The sequence below is a fragment of the Chiloscyllium punctatum genome, chromosome 5 (genome assembly GCF_047496795.1).
Source record: "Chiloscyllium punctatum isolate Juve2018m chromosome 5, sChiPun1.3, whole genome shotgun sequence".
Taxonomy (NCBI): Eukaryota; Metazoa; Chordata; class Chondrichthyes; order Orectolobiformes; family Hemiscylliidae; genus Chiloscyllium; species Chiloscyllium punctatum.
In genome coordinates this window covers 32,910,774-32,934,119 of record NC_092743.1, presented here as the reverse complement: position 1 = coordinate 32,934,119, position 23,346 = coordinate 32,910,774, and the positions used below count along the sequence as shown (strand labels likewise).

Below are 23,346 nucleotides of genomic sequence, written 5' to 3'. Positions count from 1 at the left end.
GAAATCCATCATTAAAACAATGGTGACCAACATCATAAAATGTGAATACACTACCAAATTTTTGATTATAGCAAGGATACATTGCACTAAACCAAGGACAACGAGGGCCAAGCAATAAACGTCCTCGTCTACCAGCTCACAGAAAAAGAATAAACCACGTTGCTATACAAACTTTGCGCACAGTGATGATACCGGAGGGGGAGCTGGGAGCATGCGCAGTAAGCACCATCCGGCACTTAGTGCAGGTTATAAGAGAGGGAGCGAAAGCAAACAGCCGACGGTTTGGCTTCAATTTAAAAATCAAATTAACGGCTTTTGTTATCATTCAATATGATGAACGGAGCCGTGACTTTAACTTCATCAGAGGTGAGTGAGGTTAAACTAAAGATGAACATTCTGCAGCATTTTCCCGTCCCCTTTGTATTTCAGATATTCGTTTATATCCATAATATAGTTTTAAAGTTTGACAACTGTGTGTCTTTGCCGCAGGGGGAGAGTTTACCTCAGGTGTCAGGCTCCTCCTCGAGTGGTGAGTAGACAGACATTTATCTCGGCGATACTGATGCCTCCAGTTCTTGTTTTGAGGGGCGGGGGCGAAGGAGGCCGCCACAAGCTCACCCCGGCCCTCATCCTTTTCTTTCTCTTCATGTTTGCACCGTCCTCCTCTTCCCCAGTTCGCCCGCTCCTTTCGCCGAAAGCGACAACTGGGGCGCGCGCGCTGACCTTCACCCGTGCGCGCGCTACCTGACGAACCCCCCCAACTTGTGGGAGCTTTATTCTAGCCAACTCTGGTAAAAGGCCTCTATATTCCTGATGAAGGGCTTTTGCCCGAAACGTTGATTTTCCTGCTCCTCAGATGCTGCCTGAACTGCTGTGCTTTTTCCAGCACCACTTTGATCTAGAATCCATTCAACCTTTCCCCTTCGCCACCACCTCACTTTTCTTTCTCCCTTACCTCACTTTCCTTCCTTTCTCTCCCTTCCTCCAAAACTCTGAAATTCCTTACTCCACCTCTCTCCCCTGCCCAGAATCATAAGGGCTAAAAGGAGACCATTTGGCCCATCCAGTGCAAGCTTCATTTCTGTTATCATTTCCACTTTCATTATTTTCTTCTTTCCTCGCCTGTGAATTTCCTTTGGAAGTAATCCATTGCCACTGCTTTGACTAATTTTCTTGGCAGTAATGTGTGTGATATCTCCACTACGTGTGCAAAATTCAAATCTGTATATGTCATTAATCGGAGCAGTTTAGCTTAGACCATCTTATCGAACTAAACCTGTCATAAACTTGTGTACTGTACCTCTTTTTGCTCTTACAACTCTATTTTCTTCAATGAAATAAGGGAAAAGTGCTGTGGCTACAGGAGATCTGAAATAGAAACAGGAAATTCTGGGGAAACTCAGCAGGTCTGGCAACAGAAATAATTTGAGCCCATATGACTCTTATCTGGGACTAAGTTTGATATGTTAACTCTGTTTCTGTCCCCACGGATATTATCAGACTTGGTAGTTTGCATTGCTGTTCTTCCAATCCTATCTTGTGGGTAAAATCCTGTATGATTGGAGGAGTTTTGTGTATTCCCACTGCACTCTCTTCAAATGCCTCCACACCCTTCCTGAAGTGCTATCAGGACTGGATGTTATACTCTAGTTGTCGCGTCACCAAAGCTTTATATTAAAAAAAACCTTCATTTTTCATGCTGTGTAGATTGAAGTTTCTTTAACCCTGTAGAGGCACTTTATCAAAGGTACCTGTACTACAAAGAAAGATCCTTGAAATGATATTGCTGAGCTTTCCAACAGTGATAAAGCATAAAATTGGAAATATCCATCTTGATTATAATGTAACTTGTAGGTATAAGACTCTACACAATAGTTATCCATAGGATCAGGTTGAAATGGAAGTCTGAATGCAATTTTCATTTAGAAATTGAAATGGAATACAGTATTTTAATCACCTATCTTTTTCAATGTGTGATATGTTCATTCTTTCTACAACATTATATTGATCAAGATTAATAATGATGTAAGCCATTGACCCTTGCAGTTATGGTTTGAAGATGGAGCACTGTTACAAAAAGAGGTAATTTTGAGACTGTTGCAGTATTAGTATACCAAACAGTATCCGGTCATTTCCTTTCTGAAGCACTGAGAAATAGCTGTGTGTATGTACAAGAAATTGAATTAATACCCTTTTCATTAAAACAAATCAAATTGTATTTTGCACTTTTGGCACAAAAATACTAAGGCTAAGTATTTTTGGTGACTTTCATTCACTACGTAGAAGCAATCTACAATAATTGTTGACTACCAAATCCCAAGATTTTCATATTGGTTGCAACACTTTTTTAATTTTTTTTTCCCATGAGCTTTTATTGCAAAAGATTGCAGGTGAGTTTTATTGCAAGGAAACAAGAAGGCAAAAAGGTAATATAGTATCATTTCTCTTCGTTTCATTCAGCTTGGTCAAGTACGAATCTCAAATACTTGTCTCATTTTAGTGTTAATTTTGGGTACCTTTCAGTATATTCTCAAAATATGTCACTTGTCTGCTTTTACTGGGGCCTATAATCTGGCTGTCCTTGATGATATTGATTCATTGCTACATTTTTTAACATTTTTAAAATTCTTCTAAATTTTTTTTCTGGTTCAACAGAGATCAACAAATCACAATTTTTAGTCTGAAATCAGTGTAAGTATCTTAGGCATGCAAACACAGTTGAATTGTTTGAGCAATCCAATTCAAATATTTAGATAGCTCAGCTTGTCTGAAATTGTTGAAGAGATGCTGTATAAGGTATGTACGCTGGTAACTTTTTTTTAAACCACCGCGAAATGTGTGTAAATAAATATCTGCTGAAGGTTGATCACCTTGAGTTAAGATGGTCAAGACTGCCAACACTCATCTAGCTGTGAAGAATTGTTGTTCGGATGATATATTGAAGCATGGTTGGTACCTGTGGAACTGTATCTCAGAATAAATTACCAACCTCAAGAAACAATGGAAGAGCATCAGAAAAAAATCCTGATGTATTTCAGGCCTTTGCATGTTAGTAATAATGATCTATTTACTGTATACCTCAGCAATGCATGTTAAATGGGAAAAATTTGAAGGCAAGTACCTGTACTGAATAAATTCTATGTTCTAACTTAATCTGTTTGTGTTTGTATAATGGTTTCACTAAATCAATGGTTAATCTACCTTAGCTTTATGCATAAAGTTCAAATTTTCTCTGGCTTGTACTTCTAAGGAAGACCTCTATAACCACTCATCCTAATAGTGTTGGCCAATCAGTGACAAAGCTGGCCAGGTGACGACATCCATGTTCCATGAAGGAATTAAAAATAAAATCTTAATTTGGCCAAGGCCATATTGGCTGAATGTTTTTCAATGTAATGAATTTAGTGGTGTGCTATGGTAACTAATTGAGAGCAAGAAAGTGTGACTTGTGAAGTTTTAGGTGGTGGCCAAGATGAGCTGACTGGCCCTTCCTCTTCATTGATTTTCTTAAATGCCTGTAGTATTACACTTGTGTTGTATTTGTATAACCTTCAAATGTACAATCACGTTCTTTTGTAAAACATACATTTCATATTTCAAGGGGCTTATAGGTAAGTAAATCATTTTCGAGAAAACGTTTTTAAACCCTATTGCCTCATTAATCTTGTGTGCTAACTGACATTGTACTCACAGTACCACTTTTAAGATCAGCAATGAATACAATAAACTTCAGGATCCTTACACTGATCTTAAAAATTGTTTGTTTAATTATACTTGCTAATTTTTTTGCGTTTCTATGAACCATCTGATCCAATCTATAATCTTGTCCTCAACCTACAGAGCTATCATTTTCAAAGTCTTGAGGGACTGTCAATGTATTTTCTGAAGTTTGGTTAACGAATATTTGAGCTCTGTTTGTTCTCCAAAATTAAAAATATAATGCATTGTACCAGCTGTCTTTCACATCCCATGTGAATTTTTTTTAAAAGGCAATACCTACAAGTTTTTTCCAGTGAAGATCACAATGAAGCCTTCCTTCACTGAGGTGATGGCAGCATTCTGTTCTATACGACAATGGTTACACCATGGTAGTCAACTGTTAAACCTTGCTTTGTGTGGCTGAAGACCCCAGCTCTGGTTTGGCTGTCTTTGCCTGATTGTGCAGCTGAGGAAGACAGTGGGCTGAGAATGTGCATGATTCACTGAGCTCTTTTCTCTGTTCTGGACCAGTTGCCTCTGGACCATCTTTTCAGTTGGTTGAGTCATTTTTTATTCTGACCATTTCTAATGCGTTTCCTACAGAGGTCGGGTGTCAGTGTCTGCCATCCTCCTATCTCACGAGTGAATGCTCTGGGGGCATTCTAGCGAAGTTTGCTGATGATACGAAGCTAGGTGGACAGGCAGGTAGTACTGAGGAAGTGGGGAGGCTGCAGAAGGATCTAGATAGTTTGGGAGAGTGGTCCAGAAAATGGCTGATGAAGTTCAATGTGAGCAAATGCGAGGTCTTGCACTTTGGAAAAAAGAATACAAGCATGGACTACTTTCTAAATGGTGAGAAAATTCATAAAGCCAAAGTACAAAGGGATCTGGAAGTGCTAGTCGAGGATTCTGTAAAGGTAAACATGCCGGTTGAATCCATGATTAAGAAAGCGAATGCAGTGTTGTCATTTGTCTCAAGAGGGTTGGAATATAAAAGCAGCGATGTGCTACTGAGACTTTATAAAGCTCTGGTTAGGCTCAATTTGGAGTACTGTGTCCAGTTTTGGTCCCCACACCTCAGGAGGGACATACTGGCACTGGAGCGTATCCAGCGGAGATTCACACGGATGATCCCTGGAATGGTAGGTCTAACATACGAGGAACGGCTGAGGATCCTGGGATTGTACTCATTGGAGTTTAGAAGGTTAAGGGGAGATCTAATAGAAACTTACAAGATAATACATGGCTTGGAAAGGGTGGACGCTAAGAAATTGTTTCCATTAGGCAGGGAGACTAGGACCTGTGGGCCCAGCCTTAAAATTAGAGAGGGTCAATTCAGAACAGAAATGCGGAGACATTTCTTCAGCCAGAATGTGGTGGGCCTGAGGAATTCATTGCCACGGAGTGCAGTAGAGGCCGGATGCTAAATGTCTTCAAGGCAGAGATTGATAAATTCTTGATGTCACAAGGAATTAAGGGCTACGGGGAGAATGCGGGTAAGTGGAGTTGAAGTGCCCATCAGCCATGATTAAATGGCGGAGTGGACTCGATGAGCCGAATGGCCTTACTTCCACTCCTATGTCTTATACGGAAGTGTGGACACTATTGAGGTACTGAACTAGTGCTCAATTCACCTCTAGGTCTTTGGATCAGAATCCGTTATCTGAATATATGTCATTGGCATAGTAGCTTTAGTATTGAGTGTCTACTGATGTAATTAGCATGTCCGAGCACCTCTGGTTAAATTCCACTCTGCATTTCGCCAAAAAAATCGGAATATCTTTCTCCGACAGCAAAGGTGCCAGTTGTTCAGATTTTTCTACTGCCTAGAATGTATTGTCAACATCTCTCCACTAGAAAGGAGTGTGTTAAGGATTCAGGCTTCAGAAATGCATAATGAATATTTTTTTTCCCCACACCGTTAATGAATTGAATGTATGCTACCAAGTTTGTGGATGATGTAAAAATAGATGGGAATGCAAGTAGGGAAGATGATGTAGAACCCATAGAGATTAAGTTAATGGGCAAAAACTTAGCATACAGAATCATGTGGGAAAAATGAGAAATGAAGATCTTTGGAACAACTGAGCTGAATATTATTTGAATGGGGAAAGACTGCAGAAAGCTACAATCTTTAGGGATTTGAGAAGCCTTGTGCACAAATCACAAAACGGTAGCATCCAAGTTCATTGGTTAAAAGAGAAGGCAATTGGAGTGTTGGCCTTTGTTACAAAGGAAATTAAGTATAAAAGTAGAGATAGGGAGGTATTTTTAAAACTGTAATGTGCATCAGTCAAACAGTACTAGAATAAATACTATGAATAGTTTTGCTTTCCAGAGATAAGGCTTACTATGGGAACATATGGGAGGGGATTTTCTTATCAGAAGAGATTGCATAGGTTGGGCTTTTGCTCATTGTAGCTTAGAACAATGGGAAATAACATTATTGAAACATACAAGATTCTTGGTGAACTTGACAGGATGCATGAAAAGTGGTTGATTTCCATTGTGGGAGAGATTTGGACGAGAGGGCATGACCACTGTGTACAGTGTCTCCAATTAGTTGAACTATAATTTTTGTTTTCTCAAGGCAATGAATCTGTGAGTTTTGTTTTTTTTTAGTGCAGAGGCTGTAAAGGCCGAGCTTTGAAGTATATTCACTTCTAAGTTAGTCAGATTTTTAATCAGTAAAGGAATCAAGGGTTATTGGTAAAGGCAAGAAAGTGGAGTTGAGGATTCTGATTAGCCATGGCTCATTAAAAGGTGGAGTGGACTTGCATGTCCTACTCAGCTCTTATGAGCTTTATGGATTCACTCAGCTTGGACTTCTCAGCTGCAGCTTTTGCATGCGAGGATTGATTTCAGCATGAAATGGCAGTTGGCTTGTGATTGCAGAGCCTAAATATGTGAAGTTATCAGTAACTTCCAATATTGCCTTATTTGTGCGGATAAACTATAGTATGGCAGCATAGGAACTGGGACATTTGTTTTCATGATGTTGATTATTAAACCCCACGTTACAGGTTTGAAAGTTTCTCCATCTACTGCAGATGATCATCAGAACGGGATATTAGTGTGCATGTGTCAGTGATGAAATATATTGCCATTAGTTCTGGTGCACAGTAGATGACCTGAAAATACATGACAGCAGCAAAAGAAGAATATACCACTAGAGAATCTGTGCTAGAACATGACCCTGTTTTATCTACTCCATCTCAAATGTTTCTTCATGCTTTTGAATGAAAAACTTTCAAAAGTTTGCATCTTCACTATAGTGCACACTGGGAAATGAATGTGTATGACAGTCAGTATTATGGTGGTTCCATGTATCATGAATGTTATTTAGAGTCCTGTCTGGTAATAATCAGATTGCTGTCATTACTTGATCTTGAATATCTCCAGTATATTTGCTGATATGGTTTGTTCTGAAAGTGTTAGATTTACAAATCCCATGGTATTATCAAAGCCAAGTAAATTGTTTAGCATTCCCAGGTTATGGTATTTGAGACAAGAGTCAAAGATGATCTGTGTCAGCATTCTGCTTGCATTATGGAGGACAGTGTTGTAGCATAGATACTTGCTAGGTTAACTGGGCCTATTTAGTTTGAGCCAGATGGAGAGAAACCATTCTGTCTGAATATTCTTTTTTTGTGCAGTGTGTGGGAGATGGTGAAGAGAGAAATAGTTGGAATTCTATCATAGAAAGTAGTAAATTCCTTGCATTCAAACCAGAACCTTACTCCTGCTTTTCTTCAACTCTTCCCATAAGATAAACACGTAATGTTTGATTTTGGTTCTCTACTGTAGCTTAATCTGTTGTATCTATGCATCTTCTGACTTCTTTATCATGGAAATTGATAGGCTGAACATCAATTATTTGAGGCATTTTGACCAGCTGCCTGAAAGTTATTAATCAGTGCTGTGCATAAATCTTGGTTTTCAAGCTTGCCAGAGTACATCTTTGTTTTACTGTTGAATTGATTTGCCTGTTGTGATGTATTCCATCCACTTGTTGTTCAGAGATTCTAAAGATCCATTGAAGCAGATGGGTTTTGGTAGATGAGCACCATACTTGTTGGGGCTGCCTGACTTTCGGTGGGTGGTATCTAGCTGCTGTGATCTGATTAGCCCTCCATTGAGACAGCCTGTACTGCTCTCCATGCTAGTCAGATTTGGTTTATCACTCAACTGTTGTTTCTTGAGTTGGGAAACTGGGAGTGACCTCTTCAGGGTAGAATCCCAACTAAAATTTAGGGGGTTCCAAGGTTGCCTGAATTTCAGGGTACCTTATTGACTTCTCCAGATAAGGCTAAAGGAGTGTAAAGCACAACATTCAGTATCAGCTTGTCTGCAGGAATTTCAGGAAATACCTGTCTTCTTTGGATTCTATTCAGATATTTTACCAGGGTTTACTCCCTTAGTCCATAAGATTGCAGTAAGCCATTAGACTCATTTGGACTGATCTGCCGTTCAGTATGATTAATGCTGACCTGATAATCCTTAACTCCACTTCCCTGCCTTTTTCTCCAAAGGCTGATCCTGTTGGACTTTATCTAGCAACCTAGTCTAAACAGCCTCTACAGAAAAGGATTCTACAGATTCATTACCTTTTTTGAGAATCAAAATTCCTCCTCCTCATTGTCTTAAATGAGCATCCCTTTAGTCTGATCATGCACAATGATCTTAGATCCTACCACAAGGGAAACAACTTCTCCATGTTTACTGTGCCAACCCCCTGAAAAATTGTATATTTCAATAAGGACTTTCTAAACTGCAATGAGTGCAAATGCAACCAATTCAACTTCTCCATTGGAAAATCCTTCCAAACCCAGAGTCAACCTTGTGAACCTGTTTCTGGACACACTGTAATGTTCCAAAGGTATGCACTAGGTTGGAAAACTATTTTTCCATACGTTTGTATGGTCCATGTATCCCAGGGCAGATCCACATGCATTGGCCAGTACCCTGGAAGTTTGGAGGCCAAATCTCTAACCTATGAAACTTTAATACCATGATAGGCCAAGTTTCTGTATGTCACAATGAGGCAACACAGTTGAAAACTTGATCAATGGAGAGACTTTGTACCAATGAGGAGCAACTTTACATGTTTGATTTTCTTTGTGTTTTTGCTAGCCAGCAATGTGGACTGCAGAGGAGGAGAAACAGTTTTATGATTTAATCCTAATCTGATAATCCTTAACTTCACTTTCCTGGAATTTAGTAGAATTAGGGGGGATCAAATTGAGGTACTCAAGATAATAAAAGTATGGAGCAGATGCTTCATCTAGTCAGGCATTCTAGGCTGAGAGGTCATAGCCTTAGGATAAAGGGAAGCAAATTTAAAACAGAGTTAAGGAAAAACTACTTCTAGCAAAGGGTTATGAATCTGTGGATTTCACTACTCCAAAATGTGGTGGATGGTTAAGTAAATTTAAGGAGTAGTTAGATTTTTAATTGGTAATGGGTTGATGGGATGTGGGGAGAAGGCAGGAAAGTGGAGGTGAACAGCATATCAGCCATGATCGAATGGCAGTGCAGACTCGGTGGGCCAAATGCTCCTATATTTTATGTACTTGTGAGAAAACCTTTCAGCCACATGATGCTCATCATATTGACCTGCTAAAGACACGCTCTCTGACCACTTTATTCCTCTTGGGACCTAACTGTTAATTTTTTCCAGTATTCTTTGAGCCTAATTTTACAAAACCGATTCTTGCTGTCTTTTCTAAATTTGTTTTCCTCCATCCTCCCTCACTGTAGTCATAAAAAATAGTTTGTAACTGACTGAAATGAACACCGCAGTTTCCTCATTTCCCCTTTCCCCCACCTCACCCTAGTTCTAAACTTCCAGCTCAGTAACTGTCCCCATAATTTGTCTGGACTTGTCCTACCTGCCTATCTTCTTTTCCACCTATCCACTCCACCCTCTCCTCCTTGACCTATCACTTTCATCCCCTCCCCCACTCACCCATTGTACTCTATGCTACTTTCTCCCCACCCCACCCTCCTCTAGCTTATCTCTCCACGCTTCAGGCTCATTGCCTTTATTCCTGATGAAGGGCTTTTGCCCGAAACGTCAATTTTGAAGCTACTTGGATGCTGCTTGAACTGCTGTGCTCTTCCAGCACCACTAATCCAGAATCTGGTTTCCAGCATCTGCAGTCATTGTTTTTACTGAAATGAACACCTGTCTGTTGATCAGTTGCAATCCTTAAATACACAACTATCACCTGATGAGGGAGTGATGCTCCGAAAGCTAGTGTGTTTCCAATTAAATCTGTTTGACTATAACCTGGTATTATGTGATTTTTAACTAAATACAGAACAATCTGGTTATCTGAGAATTACATATTGAAACTCAGTTGTAAATATTCTTTATATAAATTATCAATCTAAGGTGGTGGCATAATCACCATTTTTATATCGTTGACTGCAGTAATCTCTTTGCTTCTACTGAAATATGAAAAATTCAGGGGAGTAAGTGAATTATTCGAAGTATTTAAAAATGAAATTGTTGAGCAGTTATTTGGAAAATATGGTATATTGCATCATTGAAGTAATACATTTCAATTAATTTTGGATAATTGCACGCTTGTTTTTTTTAAAAAAAGTCTTATGAATGTGGTGATTCATACTAAACTATAATATTAGTGACTTCTACTTGGCTCGAGGATATGTATCACCATTTCACGTAAGTTGCTGACTCATAGTTCTTTCTGTATTTTCATCATATGGTATGAAGAGTATCCAAAATATTTCGTCAAGCTTACATACATTAATTTAAGGAATGTTAGTTCAAGGAACTATTGCTTTTACCTTTTGAAACCCAGGTTTCTTAAGATTGTAAGACATAGGAGCAGAAGTAAGCCATTGAGCCACTAAGTCTGATCTGCCATTCAATGAGATCATGGCTGAGCTGATAATCGTCAACTCTATTTCCTGACTTTTCTCATAACCTTTTATTCCCTTACTGCTTAGAAATCTGTCTCAGTGTTGAATATTTGTAATGACCCAGCCTCAGCAGCCCTATCCATTGAAGAATTCCATTGATTCTCAACCCTCCAAGGGGAGAAAATGATCTCTGTCTGTCTTAAATGGGCAAGCCCTTATTCTGAGATGATAGCTCTCATCTTAGACTCCTATGAGGGAAACAGACTTTCTGCATCTATGCTGTTAAGTCCCCAAGAATATTTATTTTTTAATTAAGTTGCTTTCCATATTCGAATGAGTACAAATGCAATCTACTTAACTTCTCCTCATAAGATGGTCCCTCCATACCAGGTATCAATGTGGTAAACCTTCTTCGGAGTGCCTACTGTGTTAATGCATATTTTTCTTCACCAAGGATCCAAAATTTTTCAGTATTCCAGGTGTGATCTGACTAGTACCTTGTCTAGTTTTAGGAAAGCCTTCGTACTTTTATACTCTTTGCTCTCTTTAAATAAAGACCAACATTTGCTTCTCATATTGCCTGTTGCAAATGGATGCTAACTTTTTGTGATTCTTGGACGAATACTCCCAAATAATTCCTCCATAGATTTGTAGTCTTTGTCCAATGAAGTAATGTTCAGCCAGTCGTCTTGTTGCCAAGTATATGACAGTATATTTCTCCACCTTTTGTATTCCGTTTACTAAACTTTTGACCACTTGGTTAACCTTTCTATATCTGTGTACAGACATTGTCTGTCATCCTCACCTACTTTTGTGCCAATTGCATTCTTGGCTATAGGTCATTCGCATTCGTCAACTAAATGTATTTTTGAATTGCTCACATTGATTCCTGTGGCACACCACTAGTCATAGAAAATGTCTCCCTTATTTCAACTCTGTCTTCCATAGTTAGTGCCAATCCCCTATCCATGCCAATATATTGCATCTAATACTATGAGTTCTTAGAGTCGTAGAGGTGTACGTTATGGAAAGAGACCCTTTGGTCCAACTCAACTATGCTGACCCAATATTCTAAATTAATCTAGTCCCATTTGCCAGCATGTGGCCCACATCCCTCTAAGTCCTTCCTATTCACATATCATTCTGATGCTTCCATACAAGCACCATCCTCTACATTGAAAAGGTTGCCCCTTTGGCCCCTTTTAAATCTTTACCCTCTCACCTTAAACCCATGCCCTTTAATTTTGGACTCCCTACTCTGGGAAAAAGACTTTGGCAATTCACCCTAACCACACCCCTCATGACTTTATAAACCTCTGTAAGGTCACCCCCCTCAACCTCTGCTCCAGCGAAAATAGCCCAGCCTATTCAGCTTCTCCCTATAGTTTAAAACCTTCAACCCTGGCAACGTCCTTGTAAATCTGTTCTGTACACTTCCAAGGTTCACAACATCCTTCCAATAGGTAGGAGACCAGAATTAAATGGTTTTCCAAAAGTAGCTGAACCAATGTCCTATACTGCTGCAACTTGATATCTCAACTCCTTCTCAATTTCCTGACGAATGAAAGCGAGAGTACCAAACACACCTTCACTACACTGTCTATGATTTTCACCTTCAATGAACTGTGTACCATACCACAAGGTCTCTTTGATCAGAAACATTCCTACCATGTATAAGCCCTGCCCTGATTTGCCTGGCACAATGGCTCAGTGGTTCGCGCTGCTGCCTTCCAGCAGCAGGGATTCCAGTTTGATTCCTTATGTGACTATTTGTGTGGACTTGCATGTTCTCCCTGTGTCTGTGTGGGTTTCCTCCGGGTGCTCTGGTTTCCTCTCACAATCCAAAGATGTGCAAATTAGGTGAACTGGCCATGCTAAATTGCCCATAGTATTAGGGATCTGTAGGTTAGATGCATTAGTCTGGGGAAATGTAGAGCAATAGGATAGGATTCTCTACCCTATTAGAATAGATTGGAAATGGAAGTTGAATCAGATGACAAGTATGTCATGTCCTAACAGTGTCAGGTCAAGGCTTTGGGGAGGTATGGGTTTGGTATGTTGGTGAGTTGAATAATGCAGAACTTGGTCTACCTATTTAATTGTCTAACCCTTTCCAGAATAACTGCTTGCTTAACTAGAATCCTTGCAATTTTCCAATTTAAGTGGAGGGTTCAAACCATTGCTGAATAGTCTTTTGGAATCTTCAACTGCCCAACCAATTCATTCAGAATCTTCTATACTGGGTTTCTAAACCGTTACAATGCACTCCACCCATCTACGCAGGATATGTCATATATCTGTCTGATCGTCACAAAATCTGGGCCAAAGTTTCAAACACTCAGGTCCTCAATTCCAGAGAAATTTTACTCCTAATTTAACTCAACCTTTTAATTAACTAACTCTTCCCAGTTTTCTCTCCACTGGGGACTGTTCCCAAATTCCTTAGAGTCCATACCATATTTTATGTTGTTGGGACACATGTATTGTCTGTCAGTATATCTGTTTCACAGTTTAAAAATTACTTCTGCTGTGGTGACTGTGTTCCCCTTAATTAAAAGTTTTTTGAACCAGAATAGAATAGGATCCCTCCAGTGTGGAAAAACAGGCTATTTGACTCAACAAGTCCACACCAACTCTCCAAAGAGCATCCTATCCTGATGTGCCTCCACCTACCTGGTCCCTGTTACCCTGCATTTCCAATGGTTAATCCACCTATCCTACACGTCCCTGGGAGCTATGGGCAGTTTAGCGTGGCCAATCCATCTAATCTGTTTTTTGGTGGAAACCGGAGCACCCGGAGGAAATTCACCCAGACACTGGGAGAATGTACAAGCTCCTTACAGGCAGTCACACAAGACTGGAATGAACCTGGGTCCCTGGTGCTATGAGGTAGCAGTGCTAACCAGTGAGCCACCATGCTGTTCCCCCTGAATCTGCCTTCCTGCCGCTGGCACTCTGCATGTGTCCAGAAGCCTGACCCTTCTGATTTTGCCCCCTGTTTTGAAGTTAAAGTAATGGCCTTGAGTTCAGTCTAATTGTCAAACTAAACATATGCAGTGTTCACAGATAAAATATCTATAAGTTTCCTTAAACACATGACTCTAGCGATATGTTTTCTCAGAATTGATGCACTTACATTTATTTTCTGATTTTATTTACTTATAATTATTATTCTGACATTTCAACAGTTACTTTCACTCAACTTAGTTGTATCCATATGCCTCTATTTTACGTCAAATCCAAAATAATATCCATTTAAACGCAGACATGTAGTCAGCTTAACATTGCACTCAAAGCATTCTGCACTGTTTTAAGTCCCATATCTTCAGCTAAATTATTATCAATGTTCCAGTTGCCCTATATGTTCAATCAGAAAAAAGAAATCTGTACTCGCGTTGATCATTACTTGAAGGAAATCCTAAGGGAAGGAAGTTACAAGATTTACTCCAAATAAGGAATTTGGTTGTTCAGCACTTAAGACCCTATTGGTATTTCCCAACATCAACTATAATTGATGTTGGTTGTTCAGTGGATACTGAATAATCCAATTTGGATTGAACAGCCAGACTGGTTCTGTCTCAAGGTTTTTTTTAAATTCACGGGATGAGGGTGTCACTGGCTAGGCCAGTATTTATTTGCCATCTCAAATCACCCAAAGGTGAGTTAAGAGTCAACCCCACTGCTGTGGGTCTGGTGTCACATGTAGGCCAGACCATGTAAGGATGGCAGTTTGTCCCTAAAGGACATTAGTGGGCTAGATGGGTTTTTCGGACAGTTGACTCTGGATTCATGGTCATCATTTGACTCTTGATTCCATATTTTTATTAAATTCAAATTTCATCATTTGCCATGGCAGGATTCTAACTCTGGTCCCAAGAACATTACCTCAATTTGTGGATTTACAGTCCAGTGATAATATCACCAGGCCATCACTTCCACTTGGGTGGTGGTGAGTGGATCAACGTCGTGAAACAATTTGCATAATTTTATTCTAGCCAAACAATTTGCAGATTCTCTGACTGCAGTAACATTTGAAGTGTGAATAGTTCATGTGAAGACATTGTCCACCATAATGTAACATAGATTACCCAAAACTAGATGTCCATGAGGTACTATGTACTTCAACAACCTAACTTCTAGTTGTGTCACGTGTTGCCAATCAAAAGGTATCATAAAAAGGAGCACCATTATAATGAAACCCCTGTAGGGTTACCTGAACCACAAATATGAACAACTAAGCTGACTTGAGGCTAACTGATCAAAACTCTACTGTAATGTGGATAAAAGCAAGTTACTGCGGATGCTGGAATCTGAAACCAAAAGAGAAAATGCTGGAAAATCTCAGCAGGTCCGTCAGCATCTGTAAGGAGAGAAAAGATTTGATGTTTCGAGTCTTAACAGCTTTGACAAAGGGTCAGTTAGACTCGAAACGTCAACTCTTTTCTCTCCTTACAGATGCTTCCGGACCTGCTGAGATTTTCCAGCATTTTCTCTACTGTAATGTGTATCCAGTTGAGAATTTTATCATTTAATTCTTTATATATGAGTATCATTGGTAAGATTGGCTTGCATCAAAGACTCTGCAGGATCTGGGGTTTCATTTTGGGTCATTTTTTTCCTCCTTGTGCTAAGGATCTGGTATACCTCCTTGAACCCAGTGTGGGCATGCAACACATTCAACACTTTAACACTGTCCCTGGGTGCCATAGTGACACTGGACTGAATATATTCAGGTAAGGAAAGCTTTTAAGCAATGCAGTCTACTGTTAAATTCAAAAAGGTTACAAGGTAATGCCGGCTGAGTAAACTATACTATTTATTATTGCTTTCTTATCGGCCCTTAAGATTATTTTAAATGTGACAAGCATATTTTTCTAACAATTACTATTTGGTATATAAAGTCTTTTGACCATCGTTTGGCTTTTTTAAAATCAGAAAAACTTTGGGAATACACCAGAAATGTTAAATAAATTAGAACAATGAAGATCATGGCATGATACTTTTGTTTTGTCTTATGGGATGTAAGACCAGCGTATTTTACTCATCCCTAATTGCTCTTGAACTGATAGGCTTGGCACATAATTTTAGCGGGCAATTAAGAGGCTGCCACATTGCTATGCGGTTTGAAGTCAGATATGGCCCAAACTAGATAAGTATAGTAGGTTTGCATCCCTAAGAAATATTAGTGGGTCAGATTTATTTTTACCATGATCAAGGGTCGTTTCCTGGTCACCATTAGGGGGATAAATTTCCAGATAGATTATTGAATTTCGATTCCACCAGCTGCCATGATGGGTTGGATTTGAATTCATTTCTCTCGGGCATAGTCTGGGCCTTTGGATTCTTAGCCCAATAACATTGTCATGCACTGCCCTAGACGATTCAAGGACTGAAAGGGATATGCAGAAGCCAACTGTGTCGTCCCAGTAGTTGATCGATTGAAAGTGAAGGACCACAGAAATGAGCTAATGTAGATGTTTAGGATAGTGGACCATGGAAATTTCTTCTCAAAGCTGTGAGATTGTGGAATTCACACCCTGGGCTAATGGCAGGGCAGAATCTCCAAGAACAGGTCAGACAGATCAATAGAGGAAACGTGATTGAAGGGATACATGAACAGGATAGATAAATGTGTTTAAAACCATTTAGGGCAGCATGGTTGCTCAGTGGTTAGTACTGCTGCCTCACAGCGGCAGGGACCCAAGTTCAATTCTGGCCTCGGGTGACTGTGTGGAGTTTGCACATTCTCCCTGTTTCTGCATGGGTTTCCTCTGGTTGCTCCAAAGATGTGCAGGTTAAGTGAATTGGCCATGATAAATTACCCATAGTGTTCAGGAATGTGAAGGTTAGGTACATTACTCTGGGGTAAATGCAATATAATGGGGAATGGGTTTGGGTGAGGCCCTCTTTGGAGGGTTGATGTGGACTTGTTGAGCCAAAGGGCCTGTTTCCACAATTATAGGGATTTTATTCTATTTACCTCTTTGGTACCGAACCTTGAATGCTACTATAGCTGGCATTGTGAATGCACTTGTACTGCTATGAAGTGAGTCCCACAATTTTGAGACCATATATTGATGAAGGAATGTTCATGGGTGGCACAGTGGTTAGCACTGCTGTCTCTCAGCGCCAGAGACCTGGGTTCAATTCCTGCCTCAGGCGACTGACTGTGTGGAGTTTGCACATTCTCCCAGTGTCTATGTGGGTTTCCTCCCACAGTCCAAAGATGTGCAGGTCAAGTGAATTGGCCATGCTAAATTGCCCGTAGTGTTAGGTAAGGGGTAAATGTAGGGGTATGGGTGGGTTACACTTCAGAGGGTCGGTGTGGACTTGTTGGGCTGAAGGGCCTGTTTCAACACTGTAATGTAATCTAATGTTGAAGTGTAAAAGTTTGGATAGTACATGACTTAAAAGGAAACTTAAAGTATTAGTCGTCACTTACATCTGCTTTCTAAGACACTGTGACGGAGAGTATGAGTGTTTTGGCTAGCAGGTGATAGAGGAAGCTAGTGCTTCCAAATAAATCTGTAGGACTATAATCCTAGTGTTGTGATTTTAAACTTTTTTGTTCAAAAGGATTGCTTTGTTCTAAGTCAAACCTTATGGATGGTAGAAAGCCCTTGGGAAACCGGGAAGTGAGCCTTGTTTCTCAGAATATGAAGTCTCTGATTTGCTCTCGAAGCCACAGAATTTATATGACTTGAATATTTGAAATTATGACTAATAGCGAATACTGAATATTAGTAGTGACTTTGGTGGTATTGCCATTCGATGCGAAGGGAAAATGGCTAGGTACTGTGTTTGGAAATGGTCTTTTAAAGTGAGAAAAGTCTAGTTTTGTGTATTCCTTGTTGCCAGCAAATGTAGACAACCTTTAGGATCTAAGAAATTGCAAGTGGAGATGAATAGCAATGAACAACAGACAGCATGTTTCTGACGTATTCATAGTTGAAAAGCCATGAAGAAGTAGCTGAAAATAGTTGAGCTAAGGAAACCCCTGCAGCAAGATGATTGACCTCCTGCAATCAGAATCTTCACATGATGGGCAAGGTATAACTCTATCCACTGGATAGTTATCCTCTTTTTGAACAGTTGTATTAAGGTTTCTTAGTGACTGATCCCTGATCTACTTCTTAACCTCACATTGAATAGTGATTTTAGCCCTCCTGAAAAGTGTTTTTGGAGGGGAGAAGAAGGCTATTAACAAATTACATCTGATCCATCTCTGCTGTTTACCCCACTGTGCCTCATATACCATTTTGATCAAACAAGTGTTATCCTTTAAAGTGAACTGCGGAAGCTGGAGATCTGAGCCAAAAGCGCACATTCTGAATGAAATTCAGCAGGTCTGGCACCATCTGTGGGCAGAAAGCAGAGTTAAGATTCTTCATCAGAACTTCTAACAGCGAGGGAAAACTGTCCAGCATTTATGAGCTTCTAACAAGCCATGTGGCTGAGAGCAAGGACAATGGAAAGGATTAGTGAATGGGCCATAAACTCTGTGGCACAGGGAATCATTCAAGTTGGGGGAGGCCCTAGGTATGCATTAGTGGTAACAGACAAGAGATCTGAGGGGATGAATACTGTTTTCTCCAGCTGTGTGCTTGACTTCCAAAGACTGTTATCTTGGTGTCAAAGTTGAGGACAGCTCTTCCGAGCAAGAGAGAAATTTGGACTAGAAGGGAACAATCCAATTGTCACCATCCGCTGTACCAACAATAATGATAGAACAAGTAAGGAGATTGTACTGAAAAATATTGAATAGTAAGCTACATTAAATACAACCTACAAGATGCTAATATGTTGCGGCTCCAACTAGGATCAAGTTGGATCTGATAATGAGGCAGTTTTAATAAATGTTGGAGTAGAATATCCCCAAGGGTCATGATAGAATTTAGCATTCAGTTGAGGGTTTAAAACTTGGGTTGGAAATGACTAATTACTCTTGTTTAAGTTTATTACAGAGGACTGAGGGCTGAGATAGCTGGAGTGGGCTATTAAAACAGCAAAGCTGAAAAGACTGTGGGTGAATGGCAGACATTTAAGAACGTAGTTCCTGACTCAGCCATCATATCCCTTTTGAGGGAGAAGGATCCTAAGGAAGGGATAAACTAATTTTGGTTAGCCAAGAAAGACACAAGGATGGTATGAATTTGAAAGAAAAATATTGAAAGAAAAACATGCAGTGTGACAAATGTTAGTAGTAAACCAGAGGATTCGGAAAATTTTAAAGTATGACAGAAGTAAACTGGGAGAAATAAACTGAGGGTAAACAAGCAAGTAATGTAAAAATGGACAGCAGGAGCATCTTTAATAATAGAAAAAGGAAGAGAGACCATATTGAGCGTAGTTCCATAAGAGAATGAAATCTTGGAAGTAACAATGAGAAAACGGAGGAGGAATTGCATAAATATTTATACTAGCACAGTATGACTACTAATATCAACTCAAAAATACTACATCAAATGCAAAATGTGGAGAAGAAATAGGAACTAGACTAGGCAAATCAGCCCTTTGGGGCGGCTCAGTGTTCAATGTGAACTTGGCCGATCATACAACTCTGTACCCTGTTCTCTGTACCTTTTAGATCCTTTTTGTCATAAGAACTGTATCTAAATTCCTTGAAAACATTCGCTGTTTTGGCCTCCACTGCTTTCTGGGCAGAGAATCCAACAGGCTCACCAGTTCTGGGTGAAGAAATCTCTCCTTATTTCAGTCCTAAATGACTTACCCCATACATTTAAACTGTGACCCCTGGATCTGGACTCTCATCAGGAATCTTCATGTCTAATCCTGTCAGAAATGTATAGCTTTGAGTTTGCATAACCTCCTTCTAAATTCCATAGACTAAATTGGTTAGGACTATAGTCAATCTTCAAATGTACCATTCTAGGAACCTTTTGTTGCATTCCCTCCAACAGCCAGAACATCCATCCTAAGATAAGGATTAATCTTACCAAAGCCCTGTACAATTTTATCAAGACATCCTGCAATGTATTCAAATCCTCTTGCTATGAAAGTCAACATTTCACTTGTTGTCTTTACCACCTGCTGCACCTGCATTCTTTCTTTTAGCAATAGGTAAGACCAAAAGAAATAGAGTAGGCTATTCAATCCCATGAGCCGGTTTCCATTCAATAGGATTAGGGCTGATCTGACATTCCTCGTGTCCATTTTCTTGTCCTTTCCCTGTAACCCTTGATTCTCCTTCTGATCAAGAATCTATCTCCGCCTTAAATATACAAAAGGACTCTGCTCCCACCTCTGTTCGTAGCAAGGAGTTCCAAAGAATTTCAACTGAGAAGAAATTTCTCCCCAGCTGATTAAATTGGTGCATAGTCATAGAGATAGACAGCACAAAAACAGACACTTTGGTCTAACTCATCCAGGCCGACCAGATATTGCAACTTAATCTAGTCCCATTTGCCAGCACCTGGCCCACATCCCTCTAAACCCTTCCTATTCGTATACCCATCCAAATGCCTTTTAAATGTTGTAATTATACCAGCCTCCACTACTTCCTCTGGCAGCTCATTCCATACATGCACCACCCTCTGCATGACAAAGTTGCCCCTTGGATCTCTTTTATATCTTTCCCCTCTCACCCTAAACCTATGCCCTCTAGTTCTGGACTCCCCCACTCCAGGGAAAAGATTTTTTGTCTATTTATCCTATCCATGCCCCTCATGGTCTTGTAAACCTCTATAAGGTCACCCCTCAGCCTCTGACACCCCAGCGAAAACAGCCCTAGCCTATTAAGCCTCTCCCTATAGCTCAAATTCTCCAACCCTGGCAACATCCTTGTAAATCGTTTCTGAACTCTTTCAGGTTTCACAACATCTTTCCGATAGGAAGGAGACCAGAATTGCATGCAATATTTCAAGATTAGCTTAACTGATGTCCTGTTCAGCCACAACATGACCTCCCAACTCCTGTACTCAATACTCTGACCAATAAAGGAAAGCATACTAAACGCCTTCTTTACTATCCTATCTACCTGTGACTCCACTTTCAAGGAGCTATGAACCTGCACTGATTAAGTAAACTCAAAGCTGAGACAGAGTTTTAATCAGTCAGAAAAATCAAGGGTTCTGGGGAAAAGTGCAGGATAAGGGAGTTGAGGATTATCAAGTCAGCCATTACCTCACTAATTTACTGAGTAGCCTCAATAGGCTGAATGACCTCCTTCTGCTCCTACACATCATGGTCTACTGCACACGATTGAAATTTTGACTTAGTTGCAGAATTAACATAGAAACAATGCTGTCTAGCCCTAGACCCACCCATGAGGCGGAATATCTTGTTAGCATTTACCATGTCAAGCCCCTTAAGAATCCTATATGTCTCTATGAAATCACCTCTTAAGGGTGCACAAGGGCATTCATTGTACCTCCCTCTTTATCAATCTATTGCTATTCAGATCATCTGCCTCCTATTTTTGCTATAAAATTGGAGAACCTCTGATTTGTCTATTACTATACTGCACTTTCCATGCATTTGTCTACACAGTCAACTTGTACAAATCACACTGAAGCACCCTCTGTTAACCCTCCCACTAGCTCTGTGACTCGAGAGATTTTCTCTCTGAAATCAAGAGAAATACAGAACTGTTTGTAAAGTTAAGTTGAAATCCAAAATCAACCACAAATCTTGTCGAAGTTGTAGTGGGATATATATATTCTGTTACTGTCCTAATTTCTTAGGAATCTATCCAAGGCTATGCAATATAAAAATGAAAGGAAGCTTAGAAAATAATGTAGGTGTATCAGTTCATTGTAAGATCACAAGGGAGCATCTGGAATAAAAGAAACTGCCAGTTACACAAATAGTGTTTTCGTTTTTAACCTCGGTAAAATAGAAAATCTGATACCATGGGCAGCCCAAGCAAGTTTAAAGAAAGGCAGCAAGGTACAGGAACCTGTTTGGACAGGAAGATTGCAGTGAATTTTTGAGGTTGAATGGCTAACATAAGATTTGGTAAGTAAGCCATCTGATAGTGATAACAAGAGTTGCATGTTGAATTAGCTCTATTGTCCCTTACTCAAACGAGTACAGTGAAAAATTTCTAAGTCGCCACTTTTGATCTAAGCACCACCTTAGATCCAAAGATACCGAAGTATAGCTTCTTCAGTTACAGACTAATTGCATGTAGCAATGTCACAAACGTGTGGCACCCTTTTAGTACAGCATACCAAGATAAAATCCTTAGTTATAGAATAGTGAAATAAATAAAAAAATTACATAACAGCTACCCACAGTATTACTATAGGCAGAAAACAAGAAACAAAGTTTAAAAACGCAAACGTCACCGTGTCTCTAAGGGCTCACTGCAGCAAATCAGCGCAAGGATGCCTGCATGTGGTCTGGCTACCACCACACTCTTGCCCTGGGTTGTTGCTCCCAGGCATTCCTGCTCTGGCCACTATTTGTAAGCCAACGATTCTCCCCCCACGGGTTGAAAACTGGGAGTCAGAGGCCAGGGATTGGTGTCCAAGGCTGAGAGAAGGGAGAAAAAGTAAATGGGTGGAGGGATGAGCTCCAACTGGAGCATCTTGCTGTGCTGCCAATCTTTGAACAGTGGAGTACACTTAATGGGCTAAATCAAAGAATCTCTACAGCATGGAAGCACACCATTGAGTCTACATTGTTCCTCTGAAGAGCATCCCACCATGACTCTTCCCAATCCTATCTCCATAACCGTATGTTTCCCATTGTGAATCCAATTTAGCACAACCAATCCACCTAACTTGCACCTCTTCAGACTGTGGGAGGAAACTGGAGCACCCAGACGAAACCCACACAGACATGAGTAGATTGGTTTGTTTGTTTGGTTTGTTTGTTTTTGTTTACGCAGTCTCGTGAGGGTAAAATTGAACCATGGTCCCTGGTGCAGCAGTGCTAACCATTGAACCACCATGCCACCCCGTGGCCTAATTCTACTCTAGCTTCTGGTTTTACGTGGAGATTGGAAGAATGGAATTAGAGATGAGGGCAGAGTAGCATCTGAAGGAACTCTAGCAGGTAGGGACATGAGATTTGAATTAATAAAAGAGCAAATAGGAAATCCTTTGTATAAGGTGGAAAAAACATTGGTAGTGCTTAAGCTAGATAAAAATGTAACTTTCAACTCCCCAAGGTTGGTACTTTTCTCAGAATAGAGCAATGTGTATTATGAAAAATATTGGCAAAATATAGAACTGTAGATATGAAACTGGAACAGTGCATCATTGAGAAATAATCCACGAGGAGACTGGAGGTATGTGTAGATAGCTATTATACCTAAACTGCATGAATAATTGATGTTAAGTGTTAGCCTTAAAACTAGAAATGAGAGATCTTGAGCCAATGAAATATCCTACTTGCTGATGAGAGGAAAATTCAACAAAATAGATGAAAATATACAAGTGGTGTGGCGATTTCCAAATATTTGGAAATAATTCTATAATATAGTCTAAGCACAAGGTGAACCTGAAGCAGAAGTGGAAAATAATTTGATAGGTGGAAAATGAGACCTCAGCCAGACACTTCATGCAGTAGAAGGAAAGAACAGGCAAGAATTGGTTCTTCGTCAAAGGCCACGTAATGGATAAACTTTGAAATTGCAGAGCTATAATAAAAATACTCATATTTAAAATAAGATGCTGGAAACTGACTTAGTGTGGAACTGCAATGGTTGTTTATGATATTCTGACATTGTTAAATCTAGAGGATGGAAGTGATTTAACATAGTGATCAATGTTTAGAAAAGGAAATTTT

General features: G+C 39.9%; 1 protein-coding gene across 5 annotated transcripts in view; it reads left to right on the top strand.

The window, feature by feature from the left end:
* The first annotated feature begins 221 nt into the window (after positions 1 to 221).
* LOC140476967 (DNA topoisomerase 1-like) overlaps positions 222 to 23,346 on the top strand; it is a 137,757-nt gene continuing 114,632 nt past the window's right edge. For 3 of the 5 annotated variants that reach the window (XM_072570009.1, XM_072570010.1, XM_072570008.1), the window contains exons 1-2: positions 223 to 366; positions 490 to 529. In XM_072570009.1, coding sequence (XP_072426110.1) covers positions 331 to 366; positions 490 to 529 — 76 coding nt within the window. In that variant the 5' untranslated portion in view covers positions 223 to 330. Of the gene's footprint in view, positions 367 to 489; positions 530 to 23,346 lie in introns of all 5 variants that reach the window. The other 2 variants (XM_072570012.1, XM_072570011.1) reach the window with 2 other exon arrangements.